The 22,896-nt window shown below is 35.2% G+C and overlaps 2 protein-coding genes across 7 annotated transcripts; one reads left to right on the top strand and one right to left on the bottom strand.

Annotated features, from left to right (window-relative positions):
• The first annotated feature begins 2,973 nt into the window (after positions 1 to 2,973).
• On the top strand, positions 2,974 to 3,471 carry LOC117927870. Its single transcript, XM_034847568.1, has one exon. The coding sequence runs from the start codon at positions 2,974 to 2,976 to the stop codon at positions 3,469 to 3,471; it is 498 nt and encodes a 165-aa protein (XP_034703459.1).
• A 5,915-nt stretch (positions 3,472 to 9,386) lies between these two features.
• Positions 9,387 to 16,575, bottom strand: LOC117927603 (putative disease resistance protein At3g14460). Of its 6 annotated transcripts, none has more exons than XM_034847206.1 (8): positions 14,938 to 16,575; positions 13,546 to 13,758; positions 11,947 to 12,258; positions 11,710 to 11,757; positions 10,824 to 10,887; positions 10,509 to 10,695; positions 10,260 to 10,413; positions 9,387 to 10,091 (listed from the first exon to the last, which is right to left on the bottom strand). In XM_034847206.1, the coding sequence occupies exon 1, from the start codon at positions 16,320 to 16,322 to the stop codon at positions 14,991 to 14,993; it is 1,332 nt and encodes a 443-aa protein (XP_034703097.1). In that variant the 5' UTR covers positions 16,323 to 16,575; the 3' UTR covers positions 9,387 to 10,091; positions 10,260 to 10,413; positions 10,509 to 10,695; positions 10,824 to 10,887; positions 11,710 to 11,757; positions 11,947 to 12,258; positions 13,546 to 13,758; positions 14,938 to 14,990. The 6 variants fall into 6 exon arrangements, with proteins under 6 accessions (XP_034703097.1, XP_034703098.1, XP_034703094.1 ...); XM_034847207.1 differs by having other exon boundaries at positions 11,721 to 11,757; XM_034847203.1 differs by having other exon boundaries at positions 10,824 to 11,757.
• Positions 16,576 to 22,896: the final 6,321 nt, after the last annotated feature.

The following is a 22,896-nucleotide window of genomic DNA, read 5'->3' as shown; positions in this document are numbered from 1 at the left end:
TTGAGAAATGACCATAGATGATTTCTCAAAATGGAACTACACATGAGGAAATGATTTAGAGACAAGAATGGAACGATGTTGAACTATCTAATATGGATAAGAAATCTGGAAATTACAGTGAAAAAGCTAACTCTTTTATTTTGCTATCTTTTTATCTAGGTTGTGGTTTAGTCTTATGCTTCAGGAAGAGTGTTCAGTTAATTTGCAACCAATATTTACTTAGATAAGCTTCCTTTTTTGTTACACAATGAGGATTCGGTTTAGGGAAACTTTAAGAATACAGGGTTTCAAGAGTGTTGTGACTAACAAATTAAGTGTTCTTTGTTTACAGGACCAAGATAGTGAGTTGAGAGGGTTATAGAAGAGTCTTTTGATTTGATTTGGGGATGAAGTGTTGAATTTAAATGGTTTTCTGCTGGTACCGTTATTATTAATTTTTCCTCATAAAATGTGAAAAAGAAGATAGGATTACTCCTTGAAGGTGGAAATTCGTACCAGCAGAAATGGTCTTCTTCTTCACCTTTTCTGAGAAAAAATTACAGGATTACTCCTTAAAGGTGGAAACCCACTGAATGGAGACCCACATACCTCATGTTGTGTTTCCTCTGATTGGCTTCTTCTCGGTTCAGATTTGAGTGCTTATTACATGGAATATTTTGGAGACCAGTGGCTGCTTACATGGAGACTGTGGTGGCTGCTGACAAGGAAAACAAAAAGGAAATTTTGGAATAACTTTTTGAAATAGTATTTAGTGCATAAAAAAAAAAATTTGATCATTAATGGACAAAGCCCATAATCCACTTTCTATGGGTTTCATTCCCATATAACCTTCATATGGGCCTCCTAAAACACAACTTCCCCTAAAAAATATAAGTAAAAAAGTACCTGAATGAACAAGTGGCCAGCAATGAGTGCAGATAAAAGCAAGAGCTTCAATGCAAGGTTATCATAAGATGATATTCAATGGCCTGAAACTCCCCTTGTCAAATTCTTCAAACACTATACATAAGATGTGAGAAATCTTGGGCCATTATTCTCCTATATCCCTTTGGCACCGCTTCTTTAGCAGAGGACATTCACTAATTTTAAGACAAGAGAGGGAGGAGAGCAGTCCCTGTTTTGGGAAGTGCTTAAGCTTATAGCAGAACCTAAGCTCCAGAGTTTCAAGCGAAGTGAGGCAGATTTTCACTTCCCCAGATTGTAAGAGTGGTAAGAGTGGGAGACAGCAGCCACTTCTCTGGAAATGACTCCAGCCTTTCTTCATCATCTACTCCTATTATTATTTTTCTAAGAAAAGGAAGTGTCTGCAAGTTCCACCTCACCCGACCCTGCACAAGTTTGCAACAACTTGAGATTTGAAGTTGAGATAGGCTAGTTGGCAAACCCCCTTCTGGAAACGAGTTGACTTCTGGACATATAACAATTGACAAATCTTCAAGGGATGTGAGGAGGGTGCGCATCTGTGGCGGCAGTGACTTAAGCTTCTCACAATTCAGGATCGAAAGACTTTCGAGGTTGGGAGTTGGCAGTCCTCCTTGTGGGAAAGACACCAGATTAGGACAGTGACAAATGGAGATGTGCTTGAGAGATGTGAGATCCACATGGTGAAGTTCTTCTGAATGGAAAGGGACTCCAGATTTGTACAACTCATGATAGAAAGATACCTCAGCTTTGTGAAAAGGCCTATTGGAAAGGATGTGAGAGACTCACAGTCGATACCAGAAATACTTAATCGGGTAAAGGAGGGATAGTAGTTGTGGGCCATGTCCTGTGGGAGGGGTAACTCTACTTTCCTACACCCCAGGATAAAAAGTGATTCCAATGAACTAATGCTTCTAGGGAAAGACCTTAGAGAACCACAATCCTAATACTCAAATCTCGAAGACGAGTATTGTTGGCCGTCAATCCCTCTGGTAGGGACTCCAAACTGTCACATTGTTGAACTGTGAGGAATTCCAGCATGGATGGCAGCTCCACCTCTGAAACTGATGAAAGCCTCGGACATCCCTTGATTTCCAAGTGTTTTAAAGAGGTGAGCTTGTCTAGAGCAGGTGGCAATTCATTTAAGTCTGGACAATCACAAAGGTGTAATTCTTCAAGAGAGCGCAGGTACTACAATTCTAGTATTTTACAAATATTACTTACATCCAATGAAGTAAGTGAGGCAAGGTGGACACCACTTCTAGACACCACACCATCACATGTCTTTAACTGCAATTCATTAATGGACGGAAGCATTGGAATAAGACACTAGCTGCCCACATTCAGTAATCTCAAGTTTTGTTAAAAGAGGAAGCCGCATGGGTATATCCCCTTTCATCTTTGGACATTTCTTGTTGAATTTTGACTTAGTATCTACTGGAATTTGAATTTTGAAGTTAAATATTGTAGCTGGAGTCTTGCACAAAATCTGAAACATCCAAATATTTTCTAGTTTTTATTTGGTCAAGATTTGGTTTCTATTTTATAGGAAGTAGTTGTTCATCATCTAGTAGCTTGATTTTCTTCTATTCTAATGTCATTTCAATTACAAGCTCATGTATAAATTCAGCACTCTTCATCAATAAAATGTGTTCCAGCAGCCCAAAAATATATATTCTGCATAAGTGTTTAATCTTAGACCAACATTGTGGTATCAGAGCCATAATTATCTTGAGGGGCCAGTGAGTTAAGTGAGCCTGAGTACCTTGAGAGTGCCTAAACACCTAATGAGTGAGCCTGAATACCTTGAGAGTGCCTAAACACCTAAAGACCCGTGAGGTGACTGAACCCAAAACACCACAAGTGAACCCAAACACCTTCTAAAATCATCTAGCAATAGAGGAGTCAAGTCTCACAACTGCACCATCAATTCTTGATGGAGACAATTATGAAACTTGGGTTGTTAGAATGACAGTTCATCTACAAGCACTTGATGTTTGGGAAGCAATGGAAGAAAATTATGAAGTTCCTCCCTTGGGAGCCAATCTAACTATGGCTCAAATGAAGTTGCATAAAGAAAGAATGACAAGAAAGGCTAAAGCAAAAGCTTGCTTGTTTGCTGCAATTTCACCATCAATTTTCATCAAAATCGTGAAAATTGATTCAACTGCAGAAATTTGGGAGTATCTCAAGAAGGAATACAAAGGAGATGAAAGAATCAAGAACATGCAGGTGATGAACTTGATTCGAGAATTTGAAATGAAGAAAATGAGGGAGTCTGATGCTATTAAAGACTATGCTGCACAACTTCTTTCAATAGTAGACAAAGTTAGGCTGCTTGGAAAAGAATTTTCCAATGAAAAGATTGTTCAAAAGATATTGGTTACACTTCCTGAGAAATATGAAGCTACAATTTCCTCTTTGGAGAATTCAAAGGATCTATCAACTATTAGCTTGACAGAATTATTAAATTCCTTGGAGGCTGTTGAACAAAGAAGACTCATGAGACAAGGAGATATTGTAGAAGGAGCATTTCAAGCAAGAATGTAGAAAAATGCAGACCATAAAAATGGAAAGATGAACAACAACAAGCCATGCAACAACAACTAGAAAAATGAAGTTTTTCCATCTTGTCCTCATTGCAAGAAGACAAATCATTCTCCACAAAAATGTTGGTGGAGACTAGATGTGAAATGCAACAAGTGTGGTAAACAAGGACATGTGGAGAGGATTTGCAAAAATCAACAGCAGGAAGAAACTAGTGCAGCAATTGACTATTGCCAGGAGGATCAATTGTTTGCAATAATGTGTTTTGCTAATAAAAGCACCTCTGAAAGTTGGCTTGTGGATAGTGGTTGTACAAACCACATGACAAATAATCAAGATCTCTTTAAAGAACTTGATAGAACAGCTATTTCCAAAGTCAGAATTGGAAATGCTGAGTATATTCCAGTGAAGGGCAAAGGAACAGTTGCTATCGAAAGCCAAACAGTTTGAAACTCATTTATGATGTTTTGTTTGTGCCTAACATTGACCAAAACTTACTCAGTGTTGGACAGCTCGTTGAGAAAGAATTTAAAGTTTATTTTGAAGATAGGAATTGCATTATTAAGGATGCTGAAGGCAAAGAGGTGTTCAACATAAAAATGAAGGGCAAGAGTTTTGCCTTGAATTTACTGGAAGATGAGCATGTTGTTGTTTTACAATAAGATAGCACAATAATGTTTTGGCACAAAAGGCTCAGGCACTTTCATCATGATGTTGTGCTCTACATGGAGAAAAATCAAATAGCTGAAGGACTTCCTGACTTAGAAAAAGATCTTCCTATATGTGCTACTTGTCAATATGGGAAGCAAACTAAACTTCCCTTTCCAAATAAAACATCCTAGAGAGCAACCCAAAAACTACAACTGGTGCATACTGATGTTGGTGGACCTCAAAAATGCATCCTTGAAAGGGAATGCAGGTAATGTTCACCAGCTCACTACACCATATAATCCACAACAAAATGGAGTCGTAGAGAGAAAAATAGAATGATTTTGGAGATGACAAGATGCCTTCTGCATGAAAAAAATCTACCTAAAAAATTTTGGGCTGAAACTGCAAGTACAGTAGTATATTTTTGAATAGATTGCCAACAAAAACGTTAAAGAAGCAGACCCCTTTCAAAGTTTGGTTTGAGTTTCTATGTGCAAGACTTGGAGTTTGCATCTACGAAGTCAATGAGGAGTGTTGAGTTTTGACTTAGTATCTATTGGAATTTGAATTTTGAAGTTAAATATTGCAACTGGAGTCTTGCACAAAATCTGCAACATCCAAATATTTTCTTGTTTTTATTTGGTCAAGATTTGGTTTCTATTTTATAGGAAGTAGTTGTTCATCATCTAGTAGCTTGATTTTCTGCTATTCTAATGTCATTTCAGTTACAAGCTCATGTATAAATTTAGCACTCTTCATCAATAAAATGTGTTCTAGCAGCCTAAAAATATATATTCTGCATAAGTGTTTAGTCTTAGACCAACATTTCTTCACATAAAGCTCCTTTAAACAAGAGCACTCAACTCCAGAGCAATCCCATTCCTCCCACTCCAACATTTCTTCAAACCATAGGACCACTAGGTTTCCAAATGGCTTAAATGAAGCTGAACCAAAATCATTCCTATAGAACTCTGCACCAACCTTTCGCACTCCATCCATCTTCACAATCAGAAGGTCCTTGAGTGACTGTAACTGCCCAAGCGGTGGCAAGGATGAGCAAAGTGTACAACTTTTAAGTTGTAAGAAAACTAAATTCGAGAATGAAGTATCTACTAACCAAATTGGAAATTCTGCACCATTGTAGTATTCAACGTTGAGCCTTTTCACCTTGTTATGAGGTTGAAGCTGTTCAAGAACTCTAGTTTGGTTCTCTGAATCACCAACCACTCCATTAGGATCCCACACAAACACCAACTCATCAAGATCTTTCTTATTCTTCAAATTAGCCACTAAAGCATCCATAGCATACACCACATTCTACAACTTTAAAATGGAGAGTGCTCCTACAGGTGTGACAGGTCTTGTAACTCCACAATTCTTGCACCACCATGCTTGCCAACAACAAAGGTAGTCAATCTTCGAAGATTTTTTAGTCTTTTAATTCTGTTGGCATCCCTTCTAATTTTGTTTCAGAAATATCCAGATGACGCAAATTGACGAGTTTTCTAATTTCAGGTGGCAACTCAGTCAGCCCAAGACAATTTGACAACATCAGTGATTGCAAATTCAAAAGCATGCCTATTGATCCAAGCAATTTTTTTATTGCAGTGTAAGAAAGGTTTAAATAGCGCAAATGCTTCAAATTTCCAAATGAATTAGGCAAATGAGTGATATTATAGTGAGACAAAGATAGAACATGCAATCATCTTAATGTGGGCAATAGATTATGTAGAACTTTGTCAGCTAAGTAGCAAATTGAACCTTTAGGATGCCTAGTTAATGCTATGCCTTCAAGAGGCATGCTTAATGGTAGGAAGGTTCGTAAACTATCAGTTTCACAAAGGGGATCAAATTTCTTGGAGACATCAAATTCTTCACGAATGTATGATAAATATCGAGCCTTCTTTGAAACATGGTTTTGCACTCCAACTTCCAATCTCAAACAGAATTCTCCGGATACAAATTCTGCTAGATCATGAATCAAGTCATGCATCACAAATAATGACTTACTACGACCAAATGGTTGAAAGAATGACCTTAACAGTAAATTTTGAAAGCATGTTTCACCAACCTCTTTTATTAACTCCCCTCTTTTCAAGCCACCCACTAAACCTTCTGCCGACCACAGCAACAAAATGAGCTCCTTCTTTTCAAATTCATAATCTTTAGGAAATATGGAGCAATATGCAAAGCATTACTTCAATTTTGTGGGAGATAATGATAGCTCAAGTGTAGAGCTGGAAGAATGCTACTTTGCTCGGTTGGTAAATCCCATATCTCATTATTCAACATATCCTTCCAAGCATTCTCATCTTGCTTAGAGCGCAATAGACCTCCAAGTGTCTTCGCTGCTAAAGGCAAACCTTTGCATTTCTTGATTATTTTCCTACCAATAGGTTCCAAGTTTTGGAATGCATCTGCTGTTATGTTTTGGAAGGCAAGATGTGCAAATAGTGACCAACAATGTTCATCAGAGAGTTCACTAAGCCAATAAGAAGTAGTGCGCATAATTGAAGCAACATGTTCCTGACGAGTGGTTACTATGATGACACTGCCTTGTGCTCCAGCTTTGAGAGGAGCTTGTAAGGTACTCCATCAAATGGGATCCTCGTTCCATCTATCATCCAAAACAAGGAAAAACTTTTTTCCACTCAATTCTTTCTTCAAACTATCTTATAGCAATTGTAAGTTTTTAGAATCAGATGAAGCTTTAGTGAATGATTCTAGAATTGCCTTTCTTATGCCTACCAAATCAAATTGATCAGATACTCACCCATTTTGAGCTAGGGTTGTTTTACCCACCCCGCCCATGCCAACAATTGGAATCACCTGAACTTTCTCAGACCTAGCGACTTCATCTGATAACAACAATTCCATCATCTTCTCCTTATCAGCATCCCTACCATAAACCTCAAATTCATCTACCAAAGAAGTAGTCAACCTTTGTTCAATCACTGATGACACCTCTCCAACACCCTCTCTCAAATGAAGGTCAGATTTTGCTTTTACAATAGCATCTAACTCCTGGGTGATTTTCTTTATCTTTTTCCCAAACTTCTGATTGAACATCACGGCACTAGGATGAAAACTTCGGATGAGCTTCCGTTCCTTACTGGTGCTAGTCTGAGGTCCCTTTTCGAAACTGTGTTGATTAGCTTCAGTGTTGAACTCGTCCAGGATATCTTCAATGTCATAAGCCAAAGCTTTGAGATCATCCAACCACAGTTTGACCGCTCTATCCCTTATCTGCTTCTGCTCAGCATCAATCAGCACTGCCTGGATTCGCAACAAAGTCCTCCTCCACTCTTGGAGGGTAGTATCAACTTTCTGCCGGCTTGCATACTCTAACAGCGGGGTAGCCACCAGCTTATCCAGCACCACCTCAAACAAGGAAGAGAGAAATGCCTCAGCCACAAACATGCTTTCTTTGGAATCGCAGGGAATGAAGAAAGGAAAATTCAGTAAGGAAAACCCAAACAGCAAAGGAAAAGTGAGAGATCCGGTTGTAGGTAAGAGCCTCTTTACTTTAAAAACTTGTGCGTATATGAGATGGGTGTTGAATGGTAGTTTACCCTGCACCCCAATGAATAAAGCAATTACGGGAAGGATCTTATTGAATTGCTGTCCAATGTCCAGCTGCCCATGAGGCCAAGTTTTTGTAGAACTGATTGTGCATAAGTCAATTTTTCCTGCAAAGTAGGTCCACCCCCTTTGTATGTTCTGAAAAAGTTGAAGTAACACTGAACATACACAATAGATCACATGGAGGAAATGACTATATGTATCATATTGGTTTTGAATGCTCTCCACTCATCCAAAGTAGAAAGATGAAGGTTAAAGATATGAGTCCATTAAAACTGTCTAATTATCAATATTTTATTTAAAGAAGAAACTCTTCTCGGATTAAATTTCAAAGAAAAAAAAACACAAGACTACAGCTTATCATTTTGATGTTTTGAAGATAGGCATAGTTGTCAATTCAGTATAAGGTTGTTTTGATGATAAATGTTCCCTTAAAAATGGGCTACAAAGATAAAATAACGGTCTAAATAGAAGTTTATTTCTAAAAACTTTAAATTTATGTTCGAATCCTCGGAAATACTAAAAAGAAATGATTTTCTAATGTTATGTTTTTACCGAAAAGTAGTAAAAAAAAAAATCAAATATAATTAAAATAAATAAGAGATTTATGCTTTTTAAAATTATTTAATCTATATATAAAAGAGTTAAAATAGGTAAAATAAATTTAAAATAACATATAAAAATAAAATGAATTAAATTGATTTTAAATTTTTCTTAACTTTTTCTTTCCTTTCCTTCTAATTTTTTTTCTCAATTTTCTTTCCCTCTTATTGCACCTCAAATTTTCTGAGAACTAAAAATAACCTAAATATTTGGAACCATATCACCTAGTTGAATCTCAGCACACAGAATCTTCTTTCAAATGAAAATAGATGCCATCATAAAACATTCCCAAGAAAAGATATGAATGTCATAGCAGCAACCCTGTCGGAGTTGCTCAAGATGCCTTCTAAGCACAACTGATAGCAGGAAGCATCTTTCATATGCTTACAATTAAGATGATACTTCTGATACAAAAATTAAGAGAAATCTTATTTGCATCACCTACCAATAGTCTTTGAAAAACTGAAGAGACAAGATGTATAATTTGAAATTGTGTCAACTCTTCTTAAATAATTTGAAATTATATAAATTTCTAACTAAATTTAATTATATGTGATTTTCTTTATTATTTTTCACAATAAAACCAAATATGAGAATAATATTTCTTAACAATTTTTTTCTTTTTTGATATTTTCCTAGAACCAAGCATAAAAATATTTATAGCAGCCATAACTTTATGAAGTTAAATAGGATGGTTCTTGATTGAATTAAGAAAAATATAAAAGCAAGAATGTAAAAATTGTTTTGATTCCTAATTTATTTTAAACAAATTTTAATATTTACAGTCATAACCCACCTACATCTTTTTCTTTTTTTCTAAATATATCAACATCCAAAAATCATTGAAAATGCCAAAAATGTTCAAAAGATCATCCAAGAAGTTCTCTTTTAGTTCTTGTAATATACTTACTAAATATTATTTTTTTTTTAAAAAACAATAAATAAAATTAAAATAGCCAAGCATGTTTAATATTCACAAAAACTAAACATATGACTGAAAAAAAAAAAGAATGTATTGAAATGAAACTAAATGAAGAATTGAAGAAGAAAAAAAACAAAGAAAAGCAAAGGAAAGCAAGAGCTTGGATGGAAAGGCCTCATGATAAGATACTGTAGTTCAAGTGTAAAGGTGGAAGAATGCTACTTTGTTGGGTTGGTAAATCCCATATTTGGTTATTTGTCATACCCTTCTAAATATTCTCATCTTGCTTAGAGGGCAATGGACCCCCTAGAATTGAAATCATATCAGTAAGTTGAACTGAAATACACAGAACATCCTGTGATACAGAAAGTAGTATAACTTAGGAATATTCAATATCCCACCAGAACACATTTCCAACAAGAAGAAACTACTTGGTAAGCAGCTACAATGCAAGAGTTGCAACAGGATGCCTTATGAGCCCAAACAGATATCAAGGGACATTGCTCTCATCCGCTTACAATTAAGAAACTAACAAACTGAGCATGCAAATAGTTGCAGTATCGACAGACGAGAAACCTTGTCTGTAAGATGAGAAATCTGTATCAGCTTCCAACAGCTGCAGAGGTTGCATGTCATAGCGGCAATGACATTAGCCGCTTCATTTGATAGATACGCTCGTAGGGAAGAAGAAGGCTGTCCTGCCTTGCTAACCTCCTCACATATAGGAGTACTATATTCAAGTATTATTCAAGGGAGAAAAAACTAGTGTAGCTTCCTCTGCTTTCCTTCACACTTGATTAGTTCCAAGTCTTAATGACTCTGCACCACATTTGGGCATGAAGTTCTCCACTCACAGCCACATATGCTGTACACATGCATCCACAGAAAAGGCATATTAACAACCTAAAAAGGTATAGCAGAGGGAGAAAGAGAGAGGGGAGGTTTTTATGATGCATAACAGAGTTGACTACCATTTCAAAAAGTAAATTTAGTATGCAGAACTGATTTAAGTACAAAACTTCAATTTCCTTACCTTATCAGGTAACTCTCTTTGGGCTTCTTCAAGTGACAGGAAGAATGTTTTGGTCCCGTGCAGCACAAAGTCAGACATAAAACTCCAGCAACAAGATCAATTAAGGTAGCAAAGCATATTTGACAGCCAAGAAATTTGCATTTACACCAGAAGCCTGCAATATTGAAATCCAATTTGCCAGTGAACAAAATCCTATGCTCAATTTCGAAGTGAACCACTAAAAGTTTGAAAGTTGACATGAATTTGTACCTTCCATAGATTCTGTTTTTCTACCATGCCTAAGCTCTCCCCATGCAAAAGAGCATACCCAAGTGCCATGCAAGACACAGGAGAAGTGAAAAGTATATACAATGAGTATAGCATCCATATATTTTTGCGTCTTGGTGATTCGACATCAACTTCAAACCACCAGTCTCCATTCAAGCACCAAATTACCCTAGAAATAAGCATCCACAAACAGTCACATGTTAGAAAATTTGTTGACAACTCAAAACCAAAAACCATAAGTGTCACAATTCTGCATTGCTGAATTGGTTTTGCTTTGAAATTCCCAAAGTTTACAACCTCAGAATTTAATGTCAACTTCCCAAAGGCACATGGATGATGTCCTAGTCCCATTGCAGCATACCTATTGACCAAGCAAAACAGAATCATTATGATAGTGAAAGACATAGTTGCTTGCCAAGAACCATGGTGATGAGTTGTAAAAGAATCATCTATATGACAAAAATGCTTCTTACAAATTCTTCAGTGATACCATAGAGGAAACTGCATAACATGAAGATGGACATAGGTTTTAATAGCAGCAATATCGAAATATTTCATTAAAATGCTATGAACATTTGTAGAGTGTATGAAACAAAGGACAAGAAAGAGGAGATGTTTAAGCTTTGTGAGCTAGAAATAGACAAACCTTTTTCATCTAAGTCTATAAAATATCTACCTATTGATTTAAATTCTGTCCAGTATTCGATTTACCGCACTGCTTCCTTATTTGAAAGAAGAAATCATCAAAGAAAGCATAGAAATGAAACTGAAGGAAACAAGGACAACTCTGTTTCTAAGTAACAAAGCACAACTTAAGCAACAGCACCTAAGATTCCAAACGAATATCTAATTAAATCCCTTTATAAGAGAGAATTACCCTCTTTCTAAAAGTAAAACACAGAAATATCACTCAAAAAAAATCATACATAAATAGAATTTCAAGAGAAATATCACACATAAGTAGAATTTCAAAAGAATCAAATTGGAAAGCCGGTCATCTTTGTGCAGTAGAGCATTACCAATATTATGGTTACAGTGAAGCAATGATACTACACAAGATATATATGTTAACAATAGTTGATCAAAACAATATTGAAGAAAACATAACAAACTTCTTTAAAACTAAGACTTAAAAGAATATTTGCAACACAAATAGTTCCAAGTGTTGGTGATTCTGCACTACATTTGTAACACCTTTGAGAATCCAGATCTCCACTCACATCCATGTATCCTGTACACAAACATCCACATAAAAGGCACCTTAACAACCTAAGAAGGCATACCAGAGAGAGAGAGAGAGAGAGAAGGTGGGGGGTGGGGGAACACATTTTCATGTTGCAAAACAGAGTTGACAACCCATTTCAAAAAAATAATTTTAGTCTGCAAAACTAATTTAAGTATCAAGTTCCAACTTCCCTACCTTATCATAGTAACTCTGTCTGGGCTTGTTAAGGAGCATGAAGAGTGTTTTGGTCCATTGCAGCATGAAGTCTGACATAAAGCCTTTTGATAGCCAAGAACTTTGCACCTTACACCAGAAGCCAGCAACATTGAAGTCCAATGAACAAACTCTTATCTCCAGTTTGATGTGAACTAACAATTGGGTTTGAAAGTTAACATGAATATTCACTTTCCAAAATGCCATTTTTGTTAACAACTCATTCAGTGGCCTGACTCAGAGACCACACCTTTGAATATTTTTGGTCAAATTCAAAAGTCATCCAAAATCAACCTGTAGATAATTTCAAAAAACATATGAGAATTGATTTCACAATAGATGTTTCTCATCTAGTTACATTTCACTTAATCAACCCACCAACCAAGAAGAGAATCCCTGTACCATGCCTAAGCTCTTTCCAAGCAAAGCAGCATACACGAGGGTCATGCAAGATAGAGAAAAAGTGAAAAACCTATTTGAAAGGAGAAATCGTCAGTAAAAGCATGGAAAGTCTATCTTGCATAGTTCTGTAGGAAAGTCTAAGTTGGCCACAAAATGAGCATATAATCTATAAATGGGGCAAAATCCTTGTGTCACTAAATTTGGATTCAAAAACATATTCATGAAACTTCATGCTAGATACAAAACTTAATCACCCCAAGCATCCAATTAATGAGATGCAGCAATAAGATTTGCTATAATAATATACTACCACACACACACACACACAGATATAGGAATCAAAGGGAATCAAATTGGAAAATGGTCATCTTTGTGCATGAGTATGGAACCAATTTAGTATACTCAGCGGTGCATCAGAGGATATTACAGAACAACAGTGGTTGACCACAACTACAATACCAGACAAGGGATGGGCTGCAGCCACATATTGAACAAAACTAACAAATTTTCATGGGATGAAGCCTTAAATAAACATAGCACCTTCTTGTTCCTATTGGTGTTACTGTTTGATTATTTCTTAATTGAAATTCTTAGTAGTTACTATGACCATTTTCAAGTTTTAGAAGCATTAAAATAAAATTAGTGATTTACCCTTATTCCATTTGTAATGTAAGTAAGAAATGATTGGAAGATTAAGCACAGAGCTAACAAGAGTTTCTTAAGCATCTCATGGTGTAACATGAAAATACACAGGAGTATTGTTTAAAACATAGTAGGTGATGTAATAAGAGTTCTTTTCTACTACTTTTTATATGCTTAAAAATAAAAAATAAAACTTAAATTACCAAACTTGTGTGATATTTATAAAAATTGAAAAACACTTACGTTTTCTATTCTTAAAAATAGTAAGCTAATAGGGTTTTGAAACTAGACTAAATTATGTATAATTGATTTTTAAGCAGTTTTCCTTTGTTTTGTATTAGTCAAACAAATACTATCTATGACACCATACCCAAGGTTTATTTCTTGAATGGATATCTTTTAAACATCAGTTATACAACTACTTAACAAAAAAAATTCTAAAATATAGCCCCATTAGAATGACATGAAATTGACAAATGACAATCAAATACAAAATTTATGTATACTGATTCCAGCAAAAATGAAAGGAGAAAGTACCTAAATGAATAATTGGGTGGCCATGAGTCCAAAGAAAAGCTAAGAGCTTGGATGCAAGGGTCTCATGATAAGACAACCTCATCATAAGATGGCTCATCCAGATAAATTGACTCCTTTTTCAAACAAAGTGTTGCGGATGTGAGAACTCTTAGGCCATTCTTTCCCTTTATCCCTTGGCACTGGCTTTTTTTTTTCAGTAGAGCACACTACTAGCTGTAGAATGATAAAGAAAATTGTTACACTTTGATTCTTGGAAAGTATTAAAGAAAGAAAAGAAAATGGTTTTCTAATGTCTGGATATCATGGAAAAATGTAAAGGAAAAAAATATTAAGGAAAAGATGAGGGAAAAAAAGCAAAAGCATTTTCCTTCCCATTTTTCTTAGAAATGCATAAAGAAGTTTGAGAAAAGTGATTATTTAATAATTTGGTTTTCTTCCCCTCATCTTTTCCATGGACCCTTTTAAAGAATAAAAATATTTTATAAATTTTCTTACTATTTTCTTTTCTTATATTTTCCTCTAATATTTTCTTCCAATATTTTCTTTTCCTCAAATTAAAGTAATTTTATCTATACATATTATTAAGAACGTCTTTGATAGTGCTTATACTTGAAGTACTTTTAGTAGAAGTGTTTTCTTCAAAAGTGTTTTTGAATGACTCACTTATCAAATGTTTCTCTAGGAAGCACTATAAGTGATTTTTTAACTTCTTAAAAGTACTTTCAAAATTTTGCCAAACATCTAATTTTTCTTCACAAATGCTATTTGTATTAGAAGCACTATCAAATGGACTCCAAATATGCAACAACATCCACTTCAATAGCATTGGTGAAAATTAGATGTGCTAATGAAAAGGAAAGCAAAATGATGAGAAATAGCATATATTCCAACCTTACCACAATTGTTATTTGAAAACTAACCCTAAAAGATATTCCGATATTTACAAAATCAAATACAATGTTTCTCATTCAATAGAAATAATACAAAATTTAAAAGAAAAAAAAAATTAAGGATGTATTTGGGTGCACTTTTGCTTTTAAAAATAAAATTTTGAAAATCACATCTATAACCATTTTTTCCTTTTTTTCCTGTCTTTTTTTTTTTTTTTTTTTTTTTTTTTTTCAGAAACTGATAACAAAATTTCTTTTACAAGAAAAAGGAAAATGCAAAGTTATATTTTGTATTATATTACAACCTAAAATATCTACTAGGAATATCTACCTTACCTCCACTTGATTCATAGAATTGATGTCTTAAAAAGTCAATCTTCATTGAAAAGAATTATTAAAAAAAATAAATGCATATTTTAACACCATAAGGCAGTTCAATCTGGAGCAGTTATAGAACTTGGAGACTGACATGGAATTGGTAAATGGTAAAGGCAGGATGTACCTGAATCCCAATCAATAATTGCATAGAAAAGCAAGAGCATGGATGCAAGGGCCTCATGACAAGATTACTTCCTTAGATGACTCATACTCTTCCAACACAATGCTGGGGATGTGAAAAATCTTGGGCCATTCTTTCCCTTTATCCCTTTGGCACCGCTTCTTTAGCAGAGGGCAGTTCCCAATTTTAAGACATGAGAGGGAGGAGGGCAGCCCCTGTTTTGGAAAGGACTTGAGCATTGTACAGCCTTGAATCTCCAGAGTTTCAAGAGAGTTGAGGTTGTGAAGCCCCATATTATCAAGGGATTTCAGATTTGGAAAACCATAAATTCCAACGAAGGAAAGAGTGGAGGGCAGCAGCCACTTCTCCGGAAATGACTCCAACTTTCCTTCTTCATCGCTATCTTGAATTTCCAATTTTCTAAGAGAGGGAAGTGTTTGTAAGCCCCATTCCATCCGGCACTGCATGAGTTTGTAGCAATCTGAGATGGTAAGTTGAGATAAACTAGTTGGCAAACCCCCTTGTGGAAACGAATCAATTTCTGGACAATCAACTATTCTCAAATCTTGAAGGGATGTGATGAGGGTGTGCATTTGTTGGGGCAGGGATTTAAGCTTCTTGCAATTGCCGATCAAAAGCACTCTGAGGTTCAGAGTTGGCAATCCTCCTTGTGGAAAAGACACCAGATTAGGGCAATCCCAGATGGTAATGTACTGGAGAGATGTGAGATCCACATGGTGAAGTCCATCTGGAATGTAAAGGGCCTCCAGATTTGCAAACCTTCTGAACCAAAGATGCTCAAGCTTTGTGAAGAAGCCCAACGGAAAGAGCCTGAGAGAATCACAACTGCTTTTTATCACAAAGACTCTAAGGGAAGGGTAGCAGTTGTGCATCATGATATCCTGAGGCAGGAGTAACTCTACTTTCCCACAATTTTTTATTTCAAGATATTCCAATGAAGTGACATTGGGGAAGGACGTCAAAGAACCACAACCTTTCACAATCAAATGTCGAAGACAGTTATTGTTTTGCATCATTCCATCTGGTAGGGACTCCAGACTCCTACATTTTTTTATTTTAAGGTATTCAAGCATGGATGGCAGCTCCATCTCCGAAACTGATGAAAGATTTGGACATTTCTTGATAACCAAGCGTTTTAGAGAGATGAGTTTGTGTAGAATGGTTGGCAATTCAATTAAGTCCTGACAATCAACAAGGTACAATTCTACAAGAGAATGCAGGTGTTGCAATTCCACTGGTATTCTACAAATATTACTTGCATTCAAACAAGTAAGTGAAGAGAGGTTAACAGCATTTCTAAATATAGCATCATCGAATTTGTCTAACCGCAGCTGATCAATCGATGGAAGTATGGGAGGAGAATCCATCAGCTGCCCACATTCAGTAATCTCAAGTTCTGTTAAATGAGGAAGATGCTTAGGTACATCTCCTTTCAGCTTTGGACATTGTACAATATGAAGCTCCTTTAGACAAGGGAATTCAACTTCAGAACAAACCCATTCCTCTCACTCCAACATCTCTCGAAACACTAGAGTCACTAGGGATCCAAATGGCTTAAATGAAGAACCAGAACCATTTCTGTAGAACTCTGTACCAACCTTTTGCACTCCATCCATCTTTACAATGCGGAGATCCTTGAGAGACTTTAACTGCCCAAGGTGTGGTAAGGACAAGCAATTTTTACACTTCTTAATTTCCAAGGAAACTAAGTTCATGAATGAAGAATCCCCTAACCAGTTTGGAAATTTTACACCACAGTAGTATCCAATGGTGAGCCTTTTCAACTTGTTATGAGGCTGAAGCCATTCAAGCACTCTTGTTTGATTGTTTGAACCCCCAAGAATTGCATTAGGATCCCAGGAAAACACCAGGTCTTCAACATCTTTCTTGTCCTTCAAATTAGCCTCTAAAGTGTCAGTAGCATACACAACATTCTGCAAGTTTAAAATAGAGAGCGCTCCACCAAGGCATGAAAGATCTCGCAACTCACTAATTCTTGCCCCACCATGCTTCACAACAACAAAAGTAGTCAATCTTCGAAGATCTTTTAGTCTATTGATTCCTGTTGGCATCCCTTCTATATTAGTTTTAGAAATATCAAGATGACGCAGGTTGATGAGTTCTCCAATTTCTGATGGCAACTCCGTAAGTGAATCACAGTTTGACAACATCAGTGATTGCAAATTCAAGAGTGTACCAATTGATTGGGGTAATTTTTTTATGGCAGTATAAGAAAGGTTCAAATAGCGCAAATGTTTTAAATTTCCAAATGAATCAGGCAAATGACTGATATTATAATGAGATAAGGATAGAACCCGCAAACATCTTAATGTTGGCAATAGATCATGTAGGACTTTGTCAGCTAAGTAGCAAGTCGAAACATCAAGAGGCATACCCAGTGGCAAGAAGGTCCGCAAATCATTGGTTTCATGAAGGGGATCAAATTTCTTGGACACATCAAATTCCTCATGGATGTATGATAAATGTCGAGTCCTCTTTGAAATATGGTTTTGCTTTCCAACTTCCAATCTCAAACAAAATTTTTCTGATATAAATTGTGCTAAATCATGAATCAAGTCATGCATCACAAACAATGACTTATCACGAGCAGATTGTTGAAAGAACGACCTTGATAATAGATTTTGAAAACATGCTTCACCCACCTCTTCCATTATCTCCCCTCTCTTCAAGTCACCCACTAAACCTTGTGCCACCCATAACAAAATTAACTCCTTTTGAAATTCATAATCCTTAGGAAATATGGAACAATATGCGAAGCATTGTTTCAGTGTTGAGGGGAGATAATGGTAGCTCAAGTGTAGAGATGGAAGAATGCTACTTTTCTGAGTTGGTAAATCCCATATTTCGTTGTTCAACATATTTTTCCAAGCATTCTCATCTTGGTTACTGCCAGGGGCAATCCTTTGCATTTCTTTATTATTTGCCTACCAATAGGTTCCAAGTTTTGGCGGGCATATGGAGTTATGTTTTCAAAGGCAAGATGTGCAAATAGCGACCAACAATGTTCATCAGACAGTTCACTAAGATGATAAGAAGGAGTCGTGCGCATAATTGATGCAACATCTTCATGTCGTGTGGTTACCATTACCACACTGCCTTGTGCTCCTGCTCTGAGAGTCTCTTCTAAGCTACTCCAGTGGATGGGGTCCTCGTTCCACATATCATCCAAAACAAGGAAAAACCTTTTTCCATTCAATTCTTTCTGCAATCTATCTTGTAGCAATGGTTAGTTTTTTGAATCAAATGAATGTCCAGAGACCGATTCTAAAATTGTTCTTGTTATTCCAACCAAATCAAATTGATGAGACACGCACACCCAGACTCTGATATCGAAATTGTCCTTCACCCTGTTGTCATTATAGATAGTTTGAGCTAGGGTTGTTTTACCAACCCTGCCCATACCAACAATTGGAATCACCCGTACTTTATGACTAGTACCATGTCCTTCACCAGATAGCAACAACTGCATGATCTCCTTCTTATCGGCATTCCTACCATAAACCTCAAGCTCATCTACCGAAAAAGTAGTCAACCTTTCTTCATTCACAGTTGAAACTCCCCCAACTCCCTGTCTTAGATGAAGGTCAGATTTTCTTTTGACGACAGCATCTAACGCCTGGGTGATTTTCTTCATCTTTTTACCAATCTTGTTATTAAACATCACACCACTAGAATGAAAAGTTGGAATGAGCTTCCATACCTTACTGGTGCTGGTTTGACCTGATCCTTCCACCAAACTTCGCCGACAAGCTTCGGTATCAAACTCATCCAGGATGTCTTCAATGTCGTAAGCCAAAGCTTTGAGATCATCCAGCCACATCTTCACTGCTGTGTCCCTTATCTGCTTCTGCTCTGCATCATTCACCACTGCTTGGAGATGCAACAAAGTCGTCCTCCATTCTTCAAGTGTTCACTCAACTTTCTGCCGGCGCGCATTCTCCAACAGCCGCGTAGCCACCAGCTTGTTCAGCACCACCTCAAAGAGGGAAGACAGAAATACCTCACCCACAAACATATTTTCTGTGGAAAATGGAATCAGGAGCCTAGGAAAGCACAATGAGCGATGGGTTTGCAGAGTGAAATCCTTTCCTTTTGGAAAACCTATGCTTATGTCACATGGGCATGGAGTGATTGGTCATACCCAATGATGGAAATATCGGTAATCACGGATATATCGGTACTTCGATTTTACGGATATATCGGAGATATATCGGTGGATTTTCTGGAAAAAAATATCGATAAGTTTAAAATTGTTAAAAATTCATGGAAATGTAAGGAAAACCTCATAATAATATAATTAGAAGTATAATAAACATTTTAAAGTTGTTTTATTTAAAAATTTGATATACATATGATATAATATGCAAATGTAATTATATCATGTCAATTTATAAGAAATGTTAATTTTGTAATTGTTCTCATTATAAAGTCACATAAAATACTTCATTTCATTAAATATCAATAATTTGTACACATTAAATAAACATATTTCATATTCAAAATATACTAGTTCATGTTAATTAAATTAATTAAATAATTTAGCATGTTAATTAAATTAATTAAATAATTTAGCTAAGTTAACTAGTTTAATTTAATTCTAAATGTGAAAATAAATCACAAATAATCATCTAAAATAAACATATCAATTTAAAATTAAATAATCAAATTAACCTAAGTTAATTCAATAAAAATATAAAAATTAATTACAATTGAATGTAAAAATAGCATTAAATCATCCATATTGCAAACATACTAATTAATTGAAAATACATGAATTAATTACAATTGAAAAAAAAAATTAATTACAATTTTAAAAAAATATACCTTAAAATGATTAAATAATTGAGCAACCTTAATAAAAATTGGAGTAATGAGAGAGTAAACGAAGAATGAAAGCAAAAATGGATGAAATAGATGAAATTTGGGCTATTTATAGAAGAAATCTGGGCCAAAATAGCCGTTGGAACTTTAATTTACCGTTGAAAATCAATTTTGGTCATTGGATAAAAAACTGGAAGTAATATGACCGTTGGATCACCATATTACCATTGGAATCACATCTAGGTCGTCGGATCAATACAGGCGTGATCTGGGACGTCAGATCACATTGTATGAAGGAAGGGAAATATCTCCAAAAAATCGACGATTTATCTCCGATTTTTCTCCACGAAATATCGTGTCGACCTCTCCCGATACACGATATATCGGCGATATATCACCGATATATCCCTACATTTTCCTCCTTGGTCATACTGATAGAAGGATTGACTCACCCCATGCCCATTGATATTTTTATGCTCTTAGTGCATTGAATTTGATGCTTTTGAAACCCATCAAACGGTGCGGGAAGCATCAGAAGGGTGGATGCTGTGATCAAGAAACATTTACCATTGAGTGATTTTAAAACCTGAAGAGCATCAAAACATGGGTGCGTTGACCAAGGACTTATTTGATTAAAAGGATATATAAAACCTAATTTTTGAAATTTAACCACATATTTTTTTTTTCTCATTTTGACAAAAATATCATTTTTTTTAAATAATATTTTATTTGAAAACCTACATGTAAATACTTGAAATGATAAAATATATTTATGTCAAAAATAGGTTATTTTTCAAGTAAAAACATAGAAAACGTTAAATTCAAAATTTGACAATTATCTCATCCCTTTTAACCAAATATTTTTTAAAAAAAATTGGATTACAGCTAAAACATGTTTGAATGGATAAGAATCATCTCACAAAATACGTCATCTTTTTCAACTCATCCATCTACTATGAACTTTACATAAACCTTGTTATAACTAGGGGTGCGAATTCACATGTGTCGGCTCTGTTAATGTCAAATTATAGGTAATCCACTATATAAATCATCTCAAATTAGAGACTTAATAACAATCATATTAAAAACATAAATTTAAATACCATCTAATAATTAAATAAGTAACACATCATATTGTTATAACTGAAGTAATGAATGTCACCACATTAATTATAATAAATGTTAATTAAGTGTTATTTATGACTTCCATTAATACTCATTAATGGAAACCATTAATGTTATTTATGAGTTCCATTAATATTCATTAATGGGAATATTAATGGAAACCATTTGGAAAGCCTATAAAAGGGTTTTTCATCCCTTGTAATATGTATCCTTAAGTAAGAAAGAAATTTCTTACTTTCTCTCATTCTCTCTGTTTTTCATTCTCTCAATTTTCTCAACCCTCTTCTCTGATTTCTTCTTCCCTATTATATATCAAAGTAAGATATATTTTATCTCTACTACTTTGATTTGCATTGTATTTGTCCTTATTTTACAACACATTATCAACACGAATTGCTCTAAAGGTAATTCTCATATCTTAAACTTGAAGTTATTTATATAGAATAAAATTTTACATATTTATATTATTATTGATTTGTTTTGTTACATATTCTTAAAAGTTATAAACAAATTATTTGATTTTGTTTATAATCAAAGTTATACCAATGCCATCAATTTATTATAATTGATTCTAATAATATTGTTTTGTCATATATTTGAAATTATTTGACAATGTCGAATCTCACAAAACTCAAATTTGTGGCACTTGACATTTCAGGAAAGAACTCTCTATCTTGGATCCTTGATGTTGAAATACATCTTGATGTAATAATCTTGGAGCTATGATCAAAGAAGGAAATCAAGCATCCCTGCAGGATCACACAAAAACATTGATTTTCCTTCATCATCATCTACATGAAGGCTTAAAAAAAAAAGAGCTTTTGATGAAAAATCACCAGTCTCGTCCAACTAGATTTGAATCATTCCCTGAAATGATTGCAATATCGTCCCAAACTCGTGGACGTGGATGAGAACGTGGTTGTGGAAGAAATCCCCAATACCATGGTTCTTATAATAATAATTCTCAGAAAACGAAAGCCTTATTGCACCACCAGAAATGGAACAATACAAAGGCAAAACAAGAAAATGGGAAGCGTTTACAAGATAAACCTCCTAAGAACCATGAGAATAATTGTTATAGATGTGGTATGAAGGGGCATTGGTCGCGTACCTATCATACGCCCAAACATTTGGTCGACCTTTACCAAGCATCAATAAAAGCAAAAGGAAAAGAGATAGAGATGAACTTCACCGATAGTGATGGATTGGACCTAACCTACTATGACATTGATTTCTTTGGAGGTCCCAATGAAAAAACAGACCATTTGATAAATGATGAGAAAATTAACATTGATTAATGTTACTTTATATATGAAATAGTATATTATTATGTCTTATATTTACATCTGATTTTCTTTTGTTATTTACATTATGCCTTGTTTTTTTTAGTTATATCTAAAATCCATGTGTTATTAGATGAATGAGGATGATGTATGTCTCGCAGACTGTGCAACCACACACACAATTCTTCGAGATAAAAGATATTTCCTCGAATTGACATTAATAAAAGCTAATGTAAGTACCATATCTGGTACTACAAACTTAGTTGAAGGCTCTAGAAGAGCAAACATAACGTTGTCAAATGGAACTAGATTCCATATAAATGACGCTTTATATTCTAGCAAATCCAGAAGAAATTTGCTCAGTTTTAAAGATATCCGCAGAAATGGATATCATATTGAAACTATGAATGAAAATAATGTAGAATATCTTTACATTACTTACATTATATTTGGCTAGAAGCTTATAATGGAAAAACTCTCGGCTTTCTCATCTGGGTTGTATCATACAACTATAAAGCCTATTGAATCATATGTTGTCGTGAACTAGAAGTTCAACGACCCAAAAGTTTTTTGTCATTTGGCATGACAGGCTAGGTCACCTAGGGTCTTCAATGATGCGTCAAATAATCGAACACTCACATGGGCATCCACTAAATAACCAGAAGATTTTTTCTCCCAATGAATACTCATG

The sequence above is a fragment of the Vitis riparia genome, chromosome 13, assembly GCF_004353265.1.
Source record: "Vitis riparia cultivar Riparia Gloire de Montpellier isolate 1030 chromosome 13, EGFV_Vit.rip_1.0, whole genome shotgun sequence".
Taxonomy (NCBI): Eukaryota; Viridiplantae; Streptophyta; class Magnoliopsida; order Vitales; family Vitaceae; genus Vitis; species Vitis riparia.
This window is presented reverse-complemented; position numbering and strand designations above follow the sequence as displayed.

Bases quoted from the DNA above. Each gene is read 5' to 3' on its own strand.
- LOC117927603 (XM_034847203.1), bottom strand. From the start codon at position 16,322: ATGGATTCTCCTCCCATACTTCCATCGATTGATCAGCTGCGGTTAGAC.
- LOC117927870 (XM_034847568.1), top strand. From the start codon at position 2,974: ATGGCTCAAATGAAGTTGCATAAAGAAAGAATGACAAGAAAGGCTAAA.